Source organism: Cinclus cinclus, chromosome 7 (assembly GCF_963662255.1).
Source record: "Cinclus cinclus chromosome 7, bCinCin1.1, whole genome shotgun sequence".
Lineage (NCBI taxonomy): Eukaryota > Metazoa > Chordata > Aves > Passeriformes > Cinclidae > Cinclus > Cinclus cinclus.
In genome coordinates, this window is record NC_085052.1 from 11,532,417 (window position 1) to 11,552,075 (window position 19,659).

Here is a 19,659-nt window from a genome sequence, read left to right on the forward strand (position 1 = left end):
GGCTAGACTCCAAGTCTCTCTCCCATTGATAAGGTTTCCCTCGAGAGAGCTGAAACAGTAGCAGGCAACATGCACTGACAACAAGAAATACTTGTACACTGTATGAAGACCACCAATCCAAGCTTTCTCCCACTGGGAGATTAGAAAATTAATATATCATCTTCACAGTTCTGAGAGTAAGACAGGAAAGAATCCTTGCACAAAGAGCTGTTCCTACCTTCTCTTTGAGCTCACTTGTTTCATTGATGAAACTCTCTCTCTCTTTCTCCAATTGGTAAATAATCTTCCTTTGTTTTTGAGCTTCTATCTTATAACTTTGGATTTCTGCTTCCAAGTTCTGTTTTGACTGTTCATGGAGCTTCACCAAATCTATCTGCTTCTGAGTAGCATCGGTAGCTTTGATCAAGCTCTAAAGGGAACAAAAAATAATGAGTCTTGAGCTGAAAATGCAACACTGTCACCAGTATGACAAAAGCATGCCATTGTCAAAGTGGATTACAGACTTTTCAATGATATTATTTCTTATCTAATTTGTTCAGGTGAAATACTTGAACCTTAAATCTGATTTAAGAAACAAAATCTCTAGCACAGCTGCTAAACAGAGCTTTTTCTGATTTCAAGTCAAAACACTAGTGTCTGCATTGCAAAAAATAAAGTTGACAGGATTGTTTACAAGTGGATATAACTAATGACTGGAAAATCCTTACCAGCTTTAAGGCATTTTGATTGTAAAGCATGCCAATAGTCAGTAACATTAATAATAAAGCCAAATAAACTACTTTCTCATGTCTTAAATAGAAAGTTCAAGCCTGAAATTAACTAAGCTTACTTGAAAAATTTGCATAAAGATTAAACAGAAAACATCAACATATCATCTTTACAAAATCAGCCTCCTGGTCCCACTTTAAAATTTCTTTCCCTATACAAAACAAGTATTTGTTACCTGTCAAATCAGAGCCTTTGCTAGACTCAAGACACAGGACAGTGAATCCACACCAAATAAAGCACATCAGAAATCATCTTTTAGCATTGAATTTAGTAGGCAACACTTCAGGACTGCCCATAAACATGAGATGCTATACTGCAGTACAAAAACCTTGCACTGATGGGAAACAATGATCTAAAAGCAAGGATTACTACTCAAACAGCCTGCCAAGCTGCTACACAGTGTATCAACATTCTGGTTGTTCATTTATTAGCAAACACTCAGTTTGCCTAGATTAGTACTAAACTTCATAAGATACAGAGTGTAAAAGCACAGATGTAACAAATTCTTTGCACACCGAACAATGGGTTTGCAGTTTGAACTCCCTGAAGGTTTACATGTTAAAACTTAGAAATCTTCTGTGTGTTTATGGATATTACCACTATTTCAGTGCACAGAAAAGTAGTTTGTGCATCTGCTTAAGGAAATCTGAAGGCTTTAACTGAACGTGATGTATCCTACATCTTTGTGTTGCCGTGAATGTCTAAGCTACAGACATTTCATTCTCAAGCTGTGAGGCTTATCAATCTGACCAATGCAAACTCACCTGGTTTAGCATATCCCTTTCCCTCACAAGCCCATCTGTGGTTCTCTTGTCAGACTCTGCCTGCTTTTTGGCTGTCTCCAACTCTAGAGAAAAAGAGCAAAGACAATGAATTCGGGGTTCAATCTGTACAGCTTTTGAAAATGCAGAAACAATTCAGTGGACTTTTTTTAAAGCCTTGACATTACATAACCTGTTCAATTATCTGTGAACAGGTTTTACAACCCTACATATTAGGTGATGTTAATGCTGATTTGGGTACCTAGAAGAACTTAGAAGAACTCAGAAAACAGATCCACCTATCTCTTATGCACCTACCTTTCTCCAGTCTGATTATTTGATTTTTTAGCATGCTTTTTTCATGTTCTGCATCAACTTTTTGTTCCTCTGCAGAACGTAGCTTATTCTGGAGAACATCTCTCACTTTACCCAGCTTTGAAATTTCAAGGCGCATCTGAGCTGCTTCATCCTCTAATTCCTACAGAATAGCAACAAGGAAAGGGGAGAGAAAACATCCACAGAAAGAAAGAATGAAATGCTTTTTTATTTCGTGTACACTTACTCCATGAAGCTCAGGAAGAAAACATGTAATTGCTATGGGTCAGCTGCAGAAAAACAATTAGCTAACTGGACAATATTTAAAATTATTTAAACAAAGCCAGCTTGGGAAAGGAAAATGGTAATCAAACCTTACACTTTAGGGCTGAAGACGATTGATAAAGAACCTCCAGCTGAAAACCTCACACAGCACTACACAATTAGTCCAGCAGATTTAAAACAGGCAGCTCAATTTTAATTTAAAAATGAAATATGAATAAATGAATAGTCACTAGTGACCATGAGGAGAAAGGTATCTGTAGTGTGGTCTGATTGAATGTCCCTAAATAGCAGGTATGTATTATCCCCATCTCTTTTATAGCCTGTGGCTTTAAAGGAAAAGCAAAATCTGGAGTCTGTCTCATTTGCTACACAACAGAGGAAAAAATAATCAATCAAAAAATGCATAACTGGTTACTGGGAAACACAACCAATAATCACAACAGCAATCAGTCTTTTTCCTTTTAAGAAATAAGTATAACTTTGTTTAATTCAGTGCCACTGCTAGGTTTTACAGCCATTACAGACTACAGCATTCCACTTTCAGCCACAGATACTGATTCTGTGAGAAGGGGAACCCTGCTATGAAGCATCCTCTGCGAGAATGAGAATCTCCTCAGTTCTCACTACAATTCAAGAGGTTTAAGAGCACTTTGACAATTCACATTGCCCAGCACAGAGCACACTGCAGGATGGTATTGCAGGCACAATCCCTACAAAAACTGCACCCCAGATCATGATGAGGGCTCTTAAGCTTCAGCAGCTGGCTTAACTACTAACTGGGCAGTATCTTCTATTTTTTTTGTTCCCAGAAGTTCATGTGCACGACTCAAAAAGTTCCATCAACTTTTCCTGAAATCAGGACAAGATAATAGAATCAAAATCCTCAGACACTCTTAAAGTCCCTGATGTGAGTCATGTTCATAAAGTTTTAAACAATGATGGTATTGGTAACCTGGAAAAGACAGTAATTTGCTTTTCAAATAGGTGAGAAAAACAGTTTTGAGTTTACCTGATAAAATACAACAGAAAGAAATCTACCATCCTCCATTAAGGATCCAAATCAGAATTACCTATGTTGTATTAGTTGTGAACTGAGCTTTTAATCTGTTGGGGTTAGTTTCTATCAGACTAACAGCGTCTGTTGGCAAACAAGCTTTTTATTCAGGTGATTTAGTTATATTCAATAAAACTCAAGAAGATAATTATTTTCTACCCAAATTTTCTAATGTTTAGGGTTTTAAGCCCAATGGTGACACAAAATGCAAGATATGGTAAATAGCATAATAGCATCCAACATCTGTACATTACCCTTTGTCAAGTGCTCTCAAAGTACCATAAAAAGAATATGCAGGAATCCTTTAATTCTTCCTCCACTGAAACTCATCTGCTTCTGAGTTGTATAAAATGACTGCTAGGTAATGTGAAGTCAGGTAACAAAACCATTTAGATGTGAAAGTAAATACCATCTTCGTTACTTATATTTTACTTTCTCAGCTGACACGGGGGGGTGAACAAATTTTAGTGTTGAAAGCAATTCCCTTCAGTGGAAACTATCCAAGATGCCATTGCTATAATATATTAACATTTTTCAATGGATTTTGGCAACATTCAAATTACATTAATCATTCTAAGAAAGTCATTGCTCTTATTTGAAGATCTCAGGATCGAAAAGAAATCCCATGTTTGTGACCATGTATTCTTTATGAACAGAGTGTGTTGTGCATTTTGGTTCATGTGTTTTATGAAACAACTCCAGGAGAACAGGTGCTACACTGTCAGATGAGAAGGTTGGAGACTACCATGGCCATGGTACTGCCACAGAAAGAATGGCATCCAGCATCAGCCAGATCTATTCCTAAAAACCACTCACATTTCTTCCAAAACTACCCATGGGGAACTATCAGGACAAGAACTGAAGTCATCCCTATCCCAAGTGGTAAGATGTCATTGGAATGACACAGCTGGTAGGATGCACCTTCTGGAACTTACTTTCAGTTGTGCTGTCTTATGACCGATGTCCTTCATCACATCATCAATCATTGCATTCTGCTGCTCACTCTCTTGTGTGAGCTTTTGATATTTCATCTTCAATTGCTCAAGCTCCTTACCAGCTTTTTCATTCAAGATCTGTTAGATTAAAGAACAATCCTATTCATTCTTCTAAATCTCATTATAATATCTATATACACCTGAAGACAGAACCTTCCTGCTACCCAAGAGATAAAAGCTGCTGCAGATTGTTGTCTGCTTAAAAACCAGTCTTCACTGTTGATTAAATTACTAATATTACTAAATATGATACATGGTCATAATGACATGGAGAAATCATAATTTCTAATGAACAACATATCCAGTGTCCTTTTTTTTCCCCAGAAGCTTAGCAGGTCTTTACCGCAGGTGATAAACATTTTACTTCTTGTTAGGCATTTGGTGACCATGACATAATACAGCTTGCTACATACAGTTACTGAAAATGAGTATGAGATTCAGATCACTTCAATCAGCAGAGGGCTGTTTTATGAGCAAGCTTCCCACATTACTGTGCTGATAACATTTCTCTGGATACATGGTTTACTGAGACCAGGACAAAGCACTTTGCTCTTTGTCTTCAGTTAAAACATCTGGAATAGTGGTTTTGTGGTTTCTGTACAGAACATATATTTCAGTTCTGGGGCTACCAGATTTATCTTCTGCTTGTTGGAAATCTCCTTGCAGATATTACATCTATAAATGAGAAAAGAACAACCATCATCTTTTTCACTCTTGATGAAGTCAATATATTTTGCACCCTTAAAAACATTAAAGGAAAATAATTAGAATCTAGTGTAAAAAACAGGAATACTCCTTTTTATATTGCAAATGTCAGGATAACACTGTTTCAAGCAATCCTTTATCGAGTCTTGGACAGGGGTGGGATAAAACTTACAGCAGCTGTATCAAACCATTTTCAATGCAAGAAAGGCTATTTCATTACAAATTTTGAATAAAATAAAAATAAAAGAATACCAGGCATCACAAACAACTACAATTCAATCCAGACAATAACCTGAGGAAATTGCAATAGCTGTGTCACCTTCTTTTGAAGATCTCTACCCTGACCCTTGCAGAGTTGGATACCCTGTGTTTTGGACAGACTTTCAGCAAAAGACCATTCAGGGCCTTCACAGACACCTTCAAGCCAGCACAGACAAGGAAGACAAAGCAGAAGTCTGGTTAATTAGCTCACACACATCACTTTATGTGAACTCTTGGTTTCCAGGACAGTTTGGATAATTGAATGTCCCTAAAATCTACTTTTTGAAAGGCTGAAAGAGTTTATAAAAAGGATGAAGAATGTAACAGGAATTGTATATACAATGTGATTGCCATGGCAGATGATGGAGCTGCCTTCAAAAGCTTCATCAAATCATTTATATTCAGAGAAATGATAATCAAGTCTTCTCTCTAGCTCTTTATGTTGAATAGTTTATTAAGACTTTGTGTTGACTAAAAATTGGCAAAAACTTCTACCTTCTCAGATTCAGGGACCGTAATGGGAGAAAAAGCCATAAACGTCATAAATTTACAAGATACACAACAACTCACAAGGAAGTTTCCCTTGAGGTAGGACTGGTTTACAGTGATGAGATCTCCCCTGCCATTTACTGAAATTGCTTCTCTGAGAGTTTCTTAAAGTCAAGGGAAATGGACCGAAAACCTGAAAATTCCCAGACTTGCAGAACACTATGTTAGGCCATGTCCAGATAAAGTTTTTAGAAACAGAATGAGGAAAATCAATCAAAAAGGTTTATGAAGACAGTTCCTTCCCTTTCACAGGCTTGAGAGGCAGATAAAACTTATTGTGAAAAAGAAGAAAGAAGGGGACAGCGGTAAAATTATTTTACCAATGCCACTAGACACAATCAATAGCAAAACTGGCAATATAGTCAGAAGTCCAATCTGGCAGTCTCTGGCTCCTATAGATCATCCATGCTCTTCACAGACTGTGCCTCATGTGCTGTGATTTTTCAAGGTGAACAATATCATTGCAATCCACTACCAATTTCTGTGAGAAATCTATCTGAAATCTGTCAGCAAGTTTTATATACTTATTTATTAGTAAATTAATACTTATATAAAAATAAATGTTTATTAAAATTTAATCACTTAAAATAATCTCCCTCCCTCTCCTTTCAGGAAAATCCATTTTCTTCTTACTTACACATTTTACTCTAATCTTAGATGTGATGAATACAGTATGCCATGTACTTTACCTTCTGCTCTCTAAGATTATTTTCTATTGTCAGTTGTTCGTCTTTGTCATTCTCTATTTGTTGCTGTAACTTCTGGACCTCAGCTTCCTTGTTATCCATTTCAGCTAGAAGATTTTTCAGCTCAGTCTCCATTTTTTCCTTCTTTCGTGCCTCTTGTAACTCCTCGTTTTGACGCAGCTGGATGTCTTGCTGAAGCTATAATAATAGAGAAGGAAACAATTTTAAATTCTGTTGCCTTTTACTCAGGAAAACAAGTCCTCTCACCTCTCTGACTATGCTTGATTTTAAAAACAAGAGCTTCTATATTACTGCAACCATCACTATATGCCAGATCTTCTCGGAAGTAATTACGTTTTCTAATGGTTGAACAAAAAATTGTGCATGAGGGCCCTATATATTGATGAAAAAATTTGTTAAACCCCAGTCAATTCACTCAGACAGAAGGGTCTGATATAGTTCAAACATAAAAGCATTCCTCTGGAGATGGAGTGGCACAAATGTCTTTATTGTTATAAGTTACTTGCAAAGTGGTACTTTCTGAATGCAGCATTAAAATTAATTGGGGCCTGATGTTGTATTGCAAGGATTTTTCTTTTTATTATACTCTCTGACTAGAAGAAATACTTACTACACTGATATTAAAGGAAAGAGAGAGATGTCAAACCAGCATTCATTTTCGCAACTGGTCTCAATCTTTCCACTCTCAAAGTTCCTATGTGGGAACTCTGAAAGAGGAAATTTTTCTCATATTTAATAGACTGTCTTGTGACTCCTGCTCCCTCCCTCCACAAAAATTTGATGGAGCACAATCAGCAGAGAGGAGACACAGGGGGCTGATCGATATGGAAATATTCTGTTCAGCCAGGGACCAGCAATTGAAAGATGTTCTTTGCTTAAGGATTCCTCCCCCTCTGAGCCCACAGATGAAAAGCTGCCAGAACTGACAGGGTCTTCAACAGGATCTTCAAAGAGACATTGTCGTTTAAGCAGTCTGAAGTAGAGAATAATTTCATACTGGGAGAATGGAAGGTGATTACAAATGCTGTAACAATTATGTAAATTTAAGGGTTGATGAAGTGAGTATCAGGAGATTAAGGCTGCCAAGATTCAACAAGTTTTGACTCTTTTCTCTCATGGCTACAATACCACCAGAGAAACAAAGATTTTTTATTCTCCTCTAGTACATTCCCAGTCATCTGCTTTAGAAACAGAAACAATTTATGTGCATGAAACCTAGACTGATCATTACTGTCCTATTTGTGATTTATAAAAAACTGAAAGTCAAATGCTCCTTCTACCTGTTCTCCGTTCTTTGTTTAAGTGTGATTTTCTACTCTTCCTTTCTTCTGGTGTCTTGCTCCAGCCCCTATGTATATTCTGCTTTAATTCTTTCATTTCTCATTATTATGCTTATATATTTGATGTATCAGAGTTCTGTATCCCATCTTCCATCTTTTTCTACTTTCCATTCACTGGCTATTCCACTGATCCTCAGCCTTCTCTATCTCTAGCTGCTCTATACATTTCAAGAAAGTCATACATATTGATCACAAAGAACAACTGTCTACTCAGATGGTCAGAAAAATAGAAAGCCTAACTTAATGTAAAGCTGAGATGGAGTATGGCTGCTCTCTACAGACAATTGTGTGGTGAAATATTTAAGCTGAAAAACAGTAATCCAGAATCAGTGTAAAGAAGAATGTAGGAGGTCCCTAACCATGAAAACGTAAGGATCTGGAAAAGCTTCCCATAAAGAAGAGGAGAGAAAATAACTTCATTTTTTTTTCAGTCAGATTTTTATACATTCTTAAAAATGAAGATATCTCATAATATGGCAACGGCCAACAGCAAGGAATCGAGAATCTCCATTTCAAGTCTATGTTCTAAGTGTCTCTTTCGAGGCATAAAGATTTACAACACAGGTGACAGGATCCCATTTCTTCAGCATTAAAGATGATTGCAACTCACAAAAAGTAACCTTGGCCTCATTGGGTTATTGGGAAGCTATGGAAGTAGCCGGCACAAGACAATACACTTTGCAAAGTACATAGCCTAGAACTGCAGAAAAATATAAAAGCCATTCACAGCAGAGCACTCCTGAAAATGTTTAAGATGCAAAAGAACTGGCATATAAGTCACTGGAAATAAATTGCAAGTGTGGAGAAAGGCTCAGGACAAAGCTTAAAATCACCATCTGATAATCAGTACAGACCTCCAAAATGGATTGCTCTGCCTCATTTTTTGCCTTTTCTGTTTCCTGATGCTGCTCTGTGATTTCACTGAGACTTTGACGCAACTTCACAACTTCTGATAACAGTTGGTCTCGCTCTTCTGTTACCTCCTCTTGAAATCTTAGCAAATCCTCAACACTGGAAGCAAGGAAATAATAGTCAAGCACAGTCACAGGCCATTTCTGTTCTTCCTCCTATGCCAGAGAAAGACTTTTGTCAGAAAGAGGAGTTTAATTTTTTTTTTTTCATTTTAAACTCCCCTGTATTAAGACTGATGGTCAACTGAATTATATGCTTTATCTACTGTGATCAGAGTCACCATCAACCAAATCAAAACTCTTTCTTGTTTTATCACATCCTCATGGGTCTGAATAAATCTGCTTCCCAGAAAGGCAACAGGGATGAAAAAATCCCTCTTCTATGCCCACTGCAAAATTAGTCAGGGACCAAAAATGTTACACTGCTGTAACCAGTCTCTCTGCACCTTACCTGATGGGACAACTAACTAGGTTATATCTTACAGCACATAATGTAAAAACAAAAACTGTATCTCTGTTTTGACTCATTTACAATATGAAAGGAAATCCAAGCTGTAGGTTCAAGCTCACTCTTAAAAAGCAGACTAATTGTTCTAAAATATTATAGGGTTTTCAAGGCTGAAAACTGCAAAGGAGTTAGTCTCATGGCCTAATCACTGGACAGAGTATTTAAGCACAGAACTGGAGGGCAATACAGAAGGAACTTCAAGAAGAAATTTTAAGCTGGCAGGTCTCATCAGTCTGGAAATAGGAGTGAGATGTTGGCAAAGTAACAGCTCCTGGCACTTGTAGGAAAATGCAAAAAGCAGCCAGAGAAAGGAGACTTCAAGGAGACTTATACTAGAGGGAGGTTGAATGACCAAGCTTTTAGGTACAAGGTAAGCTGGTAAACAGGTCCAGAACATTTCAGGGACAAAAGGTGAAGGAGTGGATTTCTCATTGACCCAAATGGTTTATGTGCTGGCATATTCCTTGGAGAAGGAAGTGTCTGAGCACACTGAAGACCTCCTGTTTTTGCAGCTTGGAAACACCGAGAGTGTAGAGACAAGCATGTCCCATACATATCCTGCATGTACATTATAAATAAATAAATACCTTAAACAGTATGAAAATCTCAAGCCATAATCAGGAGGGTCAACAATTTCAGTAAAACGTACACAGGCCATAGGGTCAATACACTTCATCTTATCTTTAGGTTAAACGTAAAGTTAAAGCATAAGCAGTCTCTGAGGACCTGATACTACAAACAGTAGATTCTGGAGAGCTTCTGAGCAGCTCCAGAGGATGCTTATTACACGCACAATGCAGTGGCTTAGAGGCTCCATCTCACACTAGGTCCCTCTATGCATGTTTGGTTAAAAAAAACCAAAACATACTCTTGAAAGTGTATAAATATAAAATACAAACAAGAACACCGACAGTGTTAAAGCCTCATAACAAAGCTAGGAACAGAAGAGAAATCAAGTGTCCTGCCTTCTTCATTTATCTACTTGACCTTGCTGCTATGAAATGCAAAAATGTTGACAGGATCCTATTCTCAAAGTATGCTGAAGCATTTGTCAGATAAAACAATATGACACATACTAAGAAAGTGCATAGTACTCATTTTATTTGATCTCTCAGCTTAATCCAATACTGAATGAACCCAGCCAGACCCTGATTCTCTTCTTGATCACTGCATAAACACACAGACAAATAAATGTGTACTCATGAGAGAAGTAAAAGGCAGAAAAGATCTCTGTTTCCACTGTGTCTACATGGCTAAACAAAGTACAGAATGATAGAAAATCGGATCAGGCTTTCCCTCTCCCTAAGGAAAACTTACTTGTAGTCCTGTCCAGCTCTTTCCTTCATTAAATTATTTAAGCGTGAAATTTCCTTTTTCAGTGAATTAATCGTTTCCTTAGTTTTCTGTTCCCTTTCATAGGCTTTATCCACCATTTTCCAGGCCTTTTCAAGCTCCTAGGAAAGAAATGGAAAATAATTACATAAATTAAATTGTGTTTTAAAATAACCACAAATTAGAAATTAATTGCCTTGCATTTTGCTTGATTGAGAAAATAGATTTTTGTGCCTTTTTATGATTAGGTTCATAACACTCCCCTTCATTTAGTATCTTTTGTTTTGGCTGAGGGCACAGCAAACATTTTGAGCCATTCAGGCTAGGTCAATTTACACCAGAAAAGCTCAAATATATTTTCTTTAACATACAGATCTGAACACTATCAAATCTTACTCTGTGAAGCTTTGATCACATGAGTACCACCAATATCAGTAAAAATTTACTGGCAATTCAGTGCCCATAAAGGTACCACCTACTTAAATAGCTCATGTCTGTAAAATTCCTATTAGCTGTTAGGACAATGAGCATCCAATTTGATGTGGATAAGAAAAGTATGTTACTCAACTTTTCTGCCTCTGTTCATTTTCATCTGTGTAGTGTAGTTTGATTTTAACTACTACATTAGTGTAATTTGATTTTAACTACTTATTTAGACAAGGCACAATTCTTATGCCAAATTTTAGCACATGGAGTTACTTAAATGACAGATTTGTGTGCCTCTCACAAGCCTAGGGTTTGATACCCACAAACAGGATAGGGGAGGAGGATTCATTTTAGTTTTTAACTTCCACTGCATCTCTCTCCCTTGAGTCAGATCCTAATGAATCAAAAAAAAAAAAAAAAAAAAAGGATCATTCCTTGCCAGGTTCAAATGAAACTCCTACCACTTCTGGAATCATTTGCTTAAAAAATATGCATAAATTAAGCAAGTGACTGGACAGGAAGGAAAGTTCCTGAAGTCTCAGTAAATAATGAAGATACAACTTTTACACTAGAAGTCCCTGAGCTTCAAATCACAGTGTGATGCTCTTTTCTCAGCTGGTTCCTAGCAGAGTTCTGGACTTCGTGGACTTGTACAGATTTAGACCTCAAGTGTGGCTGTGCAGTTCTACATTAACTCTAGGATCTCCCCAAGGAAATCCAAATAGATGCATCATTATATCAGGCCATAATATTCTTTTCAACCCCTACTTGCTAAATATGAAATTGGGGCAGGAAAAAAATACTTTAGAAACCATCTCCTCAATGAAGAAAATAAAATAATTCAATTTATAGCAAACTGTTTACAGAAATTCTTTATTGTAATGGACATCTCTGTTTCTGAAAAAAACAGCCCTATATAACATTAAATTCTAAATTATGACATCTATATTATGGTATATTGTTAATATACTTATGGAACCCTCAAAATTAAATATATGCAATATTTAGCTGTTTACTACCTAAATTAAAAAATCAAACTATAGATCTAGCAGAAGTAACAGGCTACCAGATTTTTCTGGAAGATAGCACAAAGTATAACATCTGTAGCCTCTTCAAACTGCAGAGGGAATAAATTTCCCTTTTTTTTAATTCAACTAGCTCAGCATATCCAAATTTGAGAAACCATCTGGAACTTAAATATCAGGAATTTTTGCTCTTCCATTTTTTCCACACATACTAATAAAGAGTTAAACAATGGGCCTTCCTTGCTCAGAAATTCTGAAAATTACAGTCAATTAAACTCACTACCTACAAACAGTATTTTCATTCCTTAATAGATAATTTAGTTCAAAATTTAGCTTGAAAAATGTGCTTTTTCACTTATGCATCAAGCGTTTTGAAACAGTTTTATATAGAAAATCAATTTTTATGTCATACATTTTGAGATCTAATTTCTTTTAAATGCAGCAATAATCATACATAAAGCATTAGTATTATCTAGTAAATTATAAATTTTTCATTCATTAATATCTTACATAAAAATGTTCAATTCTGAAATTTAAATAAATGCATGTTGGGCTGAAATAATAGCACAAAGATACAGTGTATCATGTTGACTAGCAGAAAAGCATAAAATATAATTGTAAATAAACATGTTTCAAATTTGTCAGCCAGTAAGAGGCAACTATGCTTTCTCTAGAAAAATGCAAATTGAAAATAAGATTAAAGCTGATTACTTAAATCAGAGCTTCCTGCTGGCTGATTATACTGTGATTAAAATTGGTGAATTAAATCATTATGATTGGAGTTTTGGGGAAGAGAACTGGGGAATAAAATCAATACAGCCTCTGAAAAGTTTTAGTGGCTCCAGAGAGTATTTTGTTCACGAGTGACCTCTTGAAGTCAATGAGGCCATTCAGATAAGGAGTGATTTGAGGTCACCTCAAGCTGTGCTTTTTGAACTTTATCTTTGGTGTGTAAAAACGATTATATTGAATTTGTATTGATAATTCCAATTTTTATCAATGAAGTAAGAAGACACAGGTGATGGCAACACTAATAAGCAAAATCTAAATAAGAATTTTCTACAGACTTCAGCATTAGCAAAATTGAGCTTCATTGTAGTCACTTCTTGGTTGTGTCTTCTACTGTAAAAGTGGATCAATAGATCCGTTATTTCCAGAAGTAAAAAGGAGCACAATTTTGATGATGGAAATCTTCACAGAAGAAATATTCACGTTGTTATTCAGTGTGAAAGATTGCAATGTGTCAGCAACACGAGGTAATTGCAATACATAGGTAATACATGGCAGTACATAAGATAAAGAGGTAATGCATGGCAGTCTGCATAATTAAAGGAAGTACACTGGATGTTTGCTGTTGGAATCATTCAAAAATCTTTGGAGAAGTACTAAACTCTGGAACTTGTGAAGCAGAACTTAGGAAGTATGACTGCTTTACTTTACTTTCGCTAAATACCCCAAAAGATCACATCAGTTTCACTGCTCAGAAACTGAGAATTAATGAAACGATTTCTTATTACATTGGATTGATATGCTTGGAAATCAAAAATTTGGTAATTTCAAGCAGGGCAGTACAAACTCCTATAAATTCCTCTTCTAGCATTCTTCCAGCACAGATTTGTGGGTCAGTGTCCCCGGCCATGAAAAACAGAATTGGACTCCCTTCAAGATTAGCTTGGCCCTTTGCTCCTTTGATATGACTGTAAACAGCAGATTGTAATGTCCAGTTTATTAAAGCTACAAAGCAGATCCTTTAACCATCACCTGGCAGTTAACAGCTATTGATGATCACTGACCCACGTCCTGCCAGCCACTGCTCTGTGTGCTTAACCCTGGCCCCAAACAAACCATGCTGATTACAAACAGGCTTCACATGGAGAAAAATTTTTCTTCTGAAACTTTTATTTCTTACCCAAATGACCCATCAAGTCACCAAGATTTAGGGCCTTAATTTCGAGCAACTATACCATTTTTACAGGAATGGCCCCATCAGGATTCTTTTATGGTTTATAAATAATTAAATTGTGGGACAGATTGCTTAACTTAGCACTGAAGAATATAATCTTGGCTGCTTTAGCACTTGAACTTCCGTCAACACTTAGCCAGGATACACGGGAAACACATTTTTTGAAAGTTAACAAAATTGTAGTGAAATACTACAGCTCTAATAGAACTTTCCTTCAGAAGGAAGTATGATATGGAATATAAAGGGTTTACCAAGCAAAACCTCAAACAAGACGTGAACATTTTAAACAATATCCAAGTAATTCCTGAACCTCTAAGAGAAGGACCAATTCTCATAACCAAACTGAAAAAGTATGAGCTGTATACTTGGCTCAAAGCACACCACTAGAAATGAAATATCCCATGTTGTGCACTGCACATCATTTCAAGCAGGATCATATTGTCAAGCAGCTTCTTCACTAGAAAAATCACTTAATGGGTTCAATAGCAGGCAGTATGGCTCAGTCACACCCTGCTTGAGCTTCAAATTAGCTGCTGAAATTGGAAAGGCTCTTATTTTCCCAACATTTCCACTCCTCAGCTTTATGACATTACAGTGTCTCCTCAGTTTGGGAACATCTTGAAGGATCACCTCTCCTACTGTTTGCACACAGAGTATTGCCATGAAACAGCAAAAAGGAAATTATAAGGATCATCATGGTTCCTGACATTCATCTACCAGGTTTTGATTAGCAGCAGTGAAAATCAACAAGATTTTCCATGCTTTTCCTCCTCCTTGAAGAGGCTTTGGGCAGTACCATGGCTTTGCAACCACAGCCATAAAATGACAGTTTTGCTATTTACATTTACTCTAAATGTATTTTCTTCATAATTCTAAGGAACGGAAACTTCATTTCAAAAAACTTCTGTTTCTGTAGTGCTCAAAAAACACTCCAGATTGCTACATGGACTTTATTTTACTAGAAGAAAATACTTTATTTTAAGGCATGGAGGTTCCCCAAATAAGTGTTAAATTAAAGCCTATCTAGGTATCACACAGCTAAGTTTTTAAACCATCAGAATGAAGAGTTCCTCATGCAGTCTTATGATCACTTGGCAGCTTTAGGTCTTTGACAGTGAAAATTCACTGTAAGCCTAAAAAACATCAACTGTTTTTAGTGAGCCCAGCACTTTGATTTGACAGAGTTTAAATCAATAATAACAAAGAACACATCAGAGTAAATTGGTGAAATCACACTGAAATGCTATATAGGATTCCTTTTCAAAAGCACAGTGAAACATTTATTTATATAAGTTGTCACTTTCCTGGCCTAAACTCCATACTTCAACAAAAAGTAGATTTTTTTTTTTTTTTTTTTTATGTTCTGGCAATAGCATCCATGCAGCCCTTCAAAAGTGTTATTGAATCAAAAACTGTACATTAGGTTGAAAATGTGCCAATTTACAGAGGGAAAGCTTAAACAAAAACTATTTGAGACTACTTGAAAGCTGACAGAGTTGGTTTAGTGGAAATAAACACAAAATTTGACTGCAACCTGTAAATATACTAGGCTGAGCAAACAAAGCAAAGCAGAGGTTAAACAACTGGAGATGCCAGCTCTATGCTTAGTCCTCCAGCTAGTTCTCTACATAAAATCAAGTGTTCTTTTTTATTACCATGTTTTTCACTAACAATTTCAGACCATACTTCATTCTATTCAAAACTTTACCAACTTCAATGATGATATAGTTTCGCCATCATCACTAGTGAGTTTTGTGAGCATAGCTACTTTAGATGACTTCTCCACAAGCTCAGCACTCAGCTTCCTGCATTTCTCCATGAGATGCTTTTCATTTTCACGAGACTTCTTCATAATAGCAAGGAGCTTCTCATATTCGACACGGAATTTTTCCAGAGCTTCATCTCTGTTCAGTATACTGATGAATTCTTGGGAGTCTTTTTCCAGTGTTTCAAAGGCACTTTCTTCTAGATATGGTTTGTCAGACTTTTCCTGAGTGAAATAATCAAAAAACAGAAAGAATTCAACATCTCACTTCTGAACCCAGAATACAAAAAAGTAATATACTGAGTGTATAACTGCTAATAAGAAATCATGACAAAATTTTCTGTAATAACAGTTCTTCTGCTAGCATGTAATATGCATGTTGTAGGCTATTTTTCAAACACATCTCCCCCAATTGTACAGAAATAACTTGTGCTTTACCAGCCAGAGTTCTTGTAATTGAGTCCCACAACTGTTTTAGAGACAAGTCTATAAAATACCATTATTGTGATAGTGTTTGAATAATGCATCAACTACTGAGGAAACACAGTATTTTAGCCCTAATTCTGCCCAGTTCTCTACCCTCTAAAGTCTGATTAGTTTACGATTTTTATCCAGATAGTGCCAGACTTGCAGACAAGCATGTCTCGAAGCTTCAGTAATACCACACAGTCCAGTCCTTTCTCTGTGGTAAATGCTACTATTAAACCTACACAGATGACATTTTTTGTCTAGTTCAGTTCTGAAGCCAAATCCTTGCAAATGTACCCCTGAGGTGGTCTCACTAGGATAGGGAAGCAGCTCTCCTGTCAGCAGGAAAACCTCAAGGGCAACTTTAATGCTGTAGCGCACACTCCAGCCAGCATCAAGGAGCAATCCAAGCTGCAAGCTGAAACTTGGTACATTCCTCCTTCAAACCTGCTCTGGGACTCATGGCTTTCTTCTCATTTCATCCTCCTCTCCAAACCACAGAATCACAAAATGGTCTGGGATGGAAGGGGTCTTAAAGATCATCTCCTTCCAGCTCCCTGCCATGGATCTTCTACTACCCAAGGCTGCTCAGAGTTTCATCCAACCTGGCCCTGAACACTTCCAGAGATGGGACATCTGCAACTTCTCTGGGCAACCTGTGTCAGTTCCTCACCACCCTCACAGTAAAGATTTTTCTCTTAATAACTGATCTAAACCTACTCTCAGTTAAAATCTGCTCTGTCCTGTCCCATCCCCACTACATGCTCTCATGAAAAGTTCCCTCTCCAGCTCTCTTGTAGGGTCCCTTCAGGTACTTCAGTCTTGATCTTGTTCATGCTTGTGATTGTAAAGAGTTACAAGACAAGCAGTAATGAGGGGGGAGGCAGGGCAGGAATCACACCACAATCTTATATGTGGCAGCTGCTCCTAAAATTTAAGAGTTACTGCCTGGGTACAAGTAGCCTGATTGCTCCTACTTCCAACGCAGGACATGACTGAGCTCTGCTCACACAGGTGACATAACCATGGCATAATACACATAAACATGGCATATAGCTACAGATGATACACAGCTGATGTTGGGCTTATCCTGAGGTGCAGCCTTCGTTCTGTCCAGGGGACAAGAAGGGAGGGAGGGACAAGTTACAGGTTACCTCAGCCATGCTGCCGTCGGGTGGAGGCGGCGGGCTCGATGCAGAGGCTCGGTGTCAGTGCCGGTGCCGGTGAGGCACCAAGGCGGTGCCGGTATCGGGGCGGTACCAGGGCGGTGCCGGGGCGGTGGCGGTACCAGGGCAGTGCCGGTACCGAGGTGATGCCGGGGCGGTGCCGGTACCGGGGCGGTACTGGGGCGGTGCCGGTATCGGGGCGGTACCAGGGCGGTACCGACACCGAGGTGATGCCGGGGCGGTGCCGGTACCAGGGCAGTGCCGGTACCGAGGTGATGCCGGGGCGGTGCCGGTACCGGGGCGGTACCGGGGCGGTGCCGGTATCGGGGCGGTACCAGGGCGGTACCGACACCGAGGTGATGCCGGGGCGGTGCCGGTACCGGTACCTGGGCGGTGGCGGCCCGGGCCCGCGGCGGTGCCGAGGCCGCAGCTCGCAGCCAGCGCCGCTCTGGTATCGTAGCAACGGCGGCGGCTGCGGGCGGGGCCGCGCTGGGCCGGGGACGCGTACGTAGATAGCCCCTGTCACCCCGCCGCCGAAGGGTAAAAAAAAAAAACTCCTCCAAAAACTGTGTCCCCGTCTTGCTGCTGAAGTTCGGCCGTCGGGGATGTTCACCGAGGACACCGGGGAATGTTTCCCGTCTGGCCCAAAAGGCTCCCTGAGCAGAGCAGCTCAGCGCGGCCGGCAGGGTGGGCCAGCTCCATCACAGAATCGCTCGGGCCGGACGGACCAATGGGGACCATCCAGTCCGACCGCCCTGCCAAGGCAGGGTCACCTGCAGCAGGTGACACAGGAATGTCTCCACGTGGGTTTGGAATGTTTTCACAGAGGGCGATCTCACGACTTCCCTGGGCAGCCTCTTCCAGTGCTTTGCCACCCTCACAGTAAAGAATTTCTTCCTAACATCTGATCTAAACCTGCCCTCCTTCAGCTTAATGCCATTTGCCCTTGTTTGTCACTACATGCCAAATAGCATTTGGAGCCTGACCTCTTGCCATATCATCATACCCAGCTATTCGCAGTAGCCTGTGCACGTGGATGGCTTGGCACAATCCATGGTGCAGGAAAAGCGGAGGCAGGACAGCGGCTCAGAGCTGTGCTCAAGGATCAGCTGCTGCTGTTCACTCCCACCTAACCCCTGAAGTGGTGAGATTTATTTCTCTAAGCACACAAGTTGTTCCACCTGAAAGCTTTTAGAGCAGGGAATGTATTGTACCATGTGTACACTCCCTAGTAGCATGGATGTTGGTTAGGACCTTAAAGTACCACTTGAAATAAATTATGATGATGAAAAACTTTTTATCTTGCTGGTTTAATGAAGCCTGAATTGTAGTATTTCATTTTACTGATTACATGGCAAAATAGGCAGTTTCAAATGGATGCTTTCAAATGGTCTGATTTTACCATTAGAACTGGGGAATAATACACATTTTACAATGTGTTCTTTTGATGTGTGACTTAATGTACAAAATATCCTATACATTGAAACATTCAATCATTTCAATGCACACTTCTAATAAAAAAATCAACTAAGTTCCTTTTCTAAGTTTTGTACTCTTCTTTTTCCTCATTTTCTTTTGTACTCGTGTTTCTTATGTAATAAAATTACAAGGAAGATTATGATAAATTCCTTGATTCTAGGATTTCAGTTATCAAGAGGATCAAACTTCTAGATCTTTAACATAAAACAACTGCACATGGAATGAAATATCAAATGGTATGATTTTAATTTTGTGAGCAAAATACTGCTGGAGGAAGGGAACATGCTCAGAATTTTTAAAAAATAATATTATATGATGAACGAAAACAACAAAAAAAACCCCTTCCAATTTACATCTCAAAATACAACTTTGATTGTTTTATTCTGTTTCTTATGTCTTAAAAAAAAACAGGATGGGAAGGGAGATAGTCACCTTTGGGCTTCAGGTTCATGTTTGTGCTTGAAGGTAACAGCATAAATGTGTCTAAAATTATACCCATTTACAAAGATATTCCCATGAGCTTTCTGGTCTGGTTGAAAATGTCCCTGTTCACTGCATGGGCTCTGACTAGAAGGCCTTTAAAGGTCCCTCTCAACCCAAACTATTCTATAACTCTACTCTTACATTTTTCAAACCCTTCACGATCTGTGTCCTCTGAGACTGTGTAAGTCTGACTGTATAGACTGGTCTTCATGACAACTTCCGTTTGAGCTAAATTCATCCAAATTCTGCAAGTTCCATCCTCATGGTAGCTGCGTCTCTAACTAGAGTGCAGACAGTGGGGTGGATGTTAAGAGTCAATGACAACTCATGCAAAAGCTCATTTTTTTAAAAACCTTAAAACATCATGACTCATAGCACATAAGTGCAACCAGG

General features: G+C 38.5%; 1 protein-coding gene across 1 annotated transcript in view; it reads right to left on the minus strand.

The window, feature by feature from the left end:
- The window catches only part of CFAP58 (cilia and flagella associated protein 58), a 55,342-nt gene extending 39,031 nt beyond the window's left edge, over positions 1-16,311 (minus strand). Inside the window, exons 1-9 of the mRNA XM_062496633.1 lie at positions 16,273-16,311; positions 15,614-15,895; positions 10,477-10,613; positions 8,595-8,751; positions 6,383-6,577; positions 4,119-4,256; positions 1,848-2,007; positions 1,533-1,615; positions 218-409 (exon numbers count right to left, since the gene is read on the minus strand). Coding sequence (XP_062352617.1) covers positions 218-409; positions 1,533-1,615; positions 1,848-2,007; positions 4,119-4,256; positions 6,383-6,577; positions 8,595-8,751; positions 10,477-10,613; positions 15,614-15,895; positions 16,273-16,311 — 1,383 coding nt within the window. The remainder of the gene's footprint in view (positions 1-217; positions 410-1,532; positions 1,616-1,847; positions 2,008-4,118; positions 4,257-6,382; positions 6,578-8,594; positions 8,752-10,476; positions 10,614-15,613; positions 15,896-16,272) is intronic.
- Between the last annotated feature and the right edge of the window lie 3,348 nt (positions 16,312-19,659).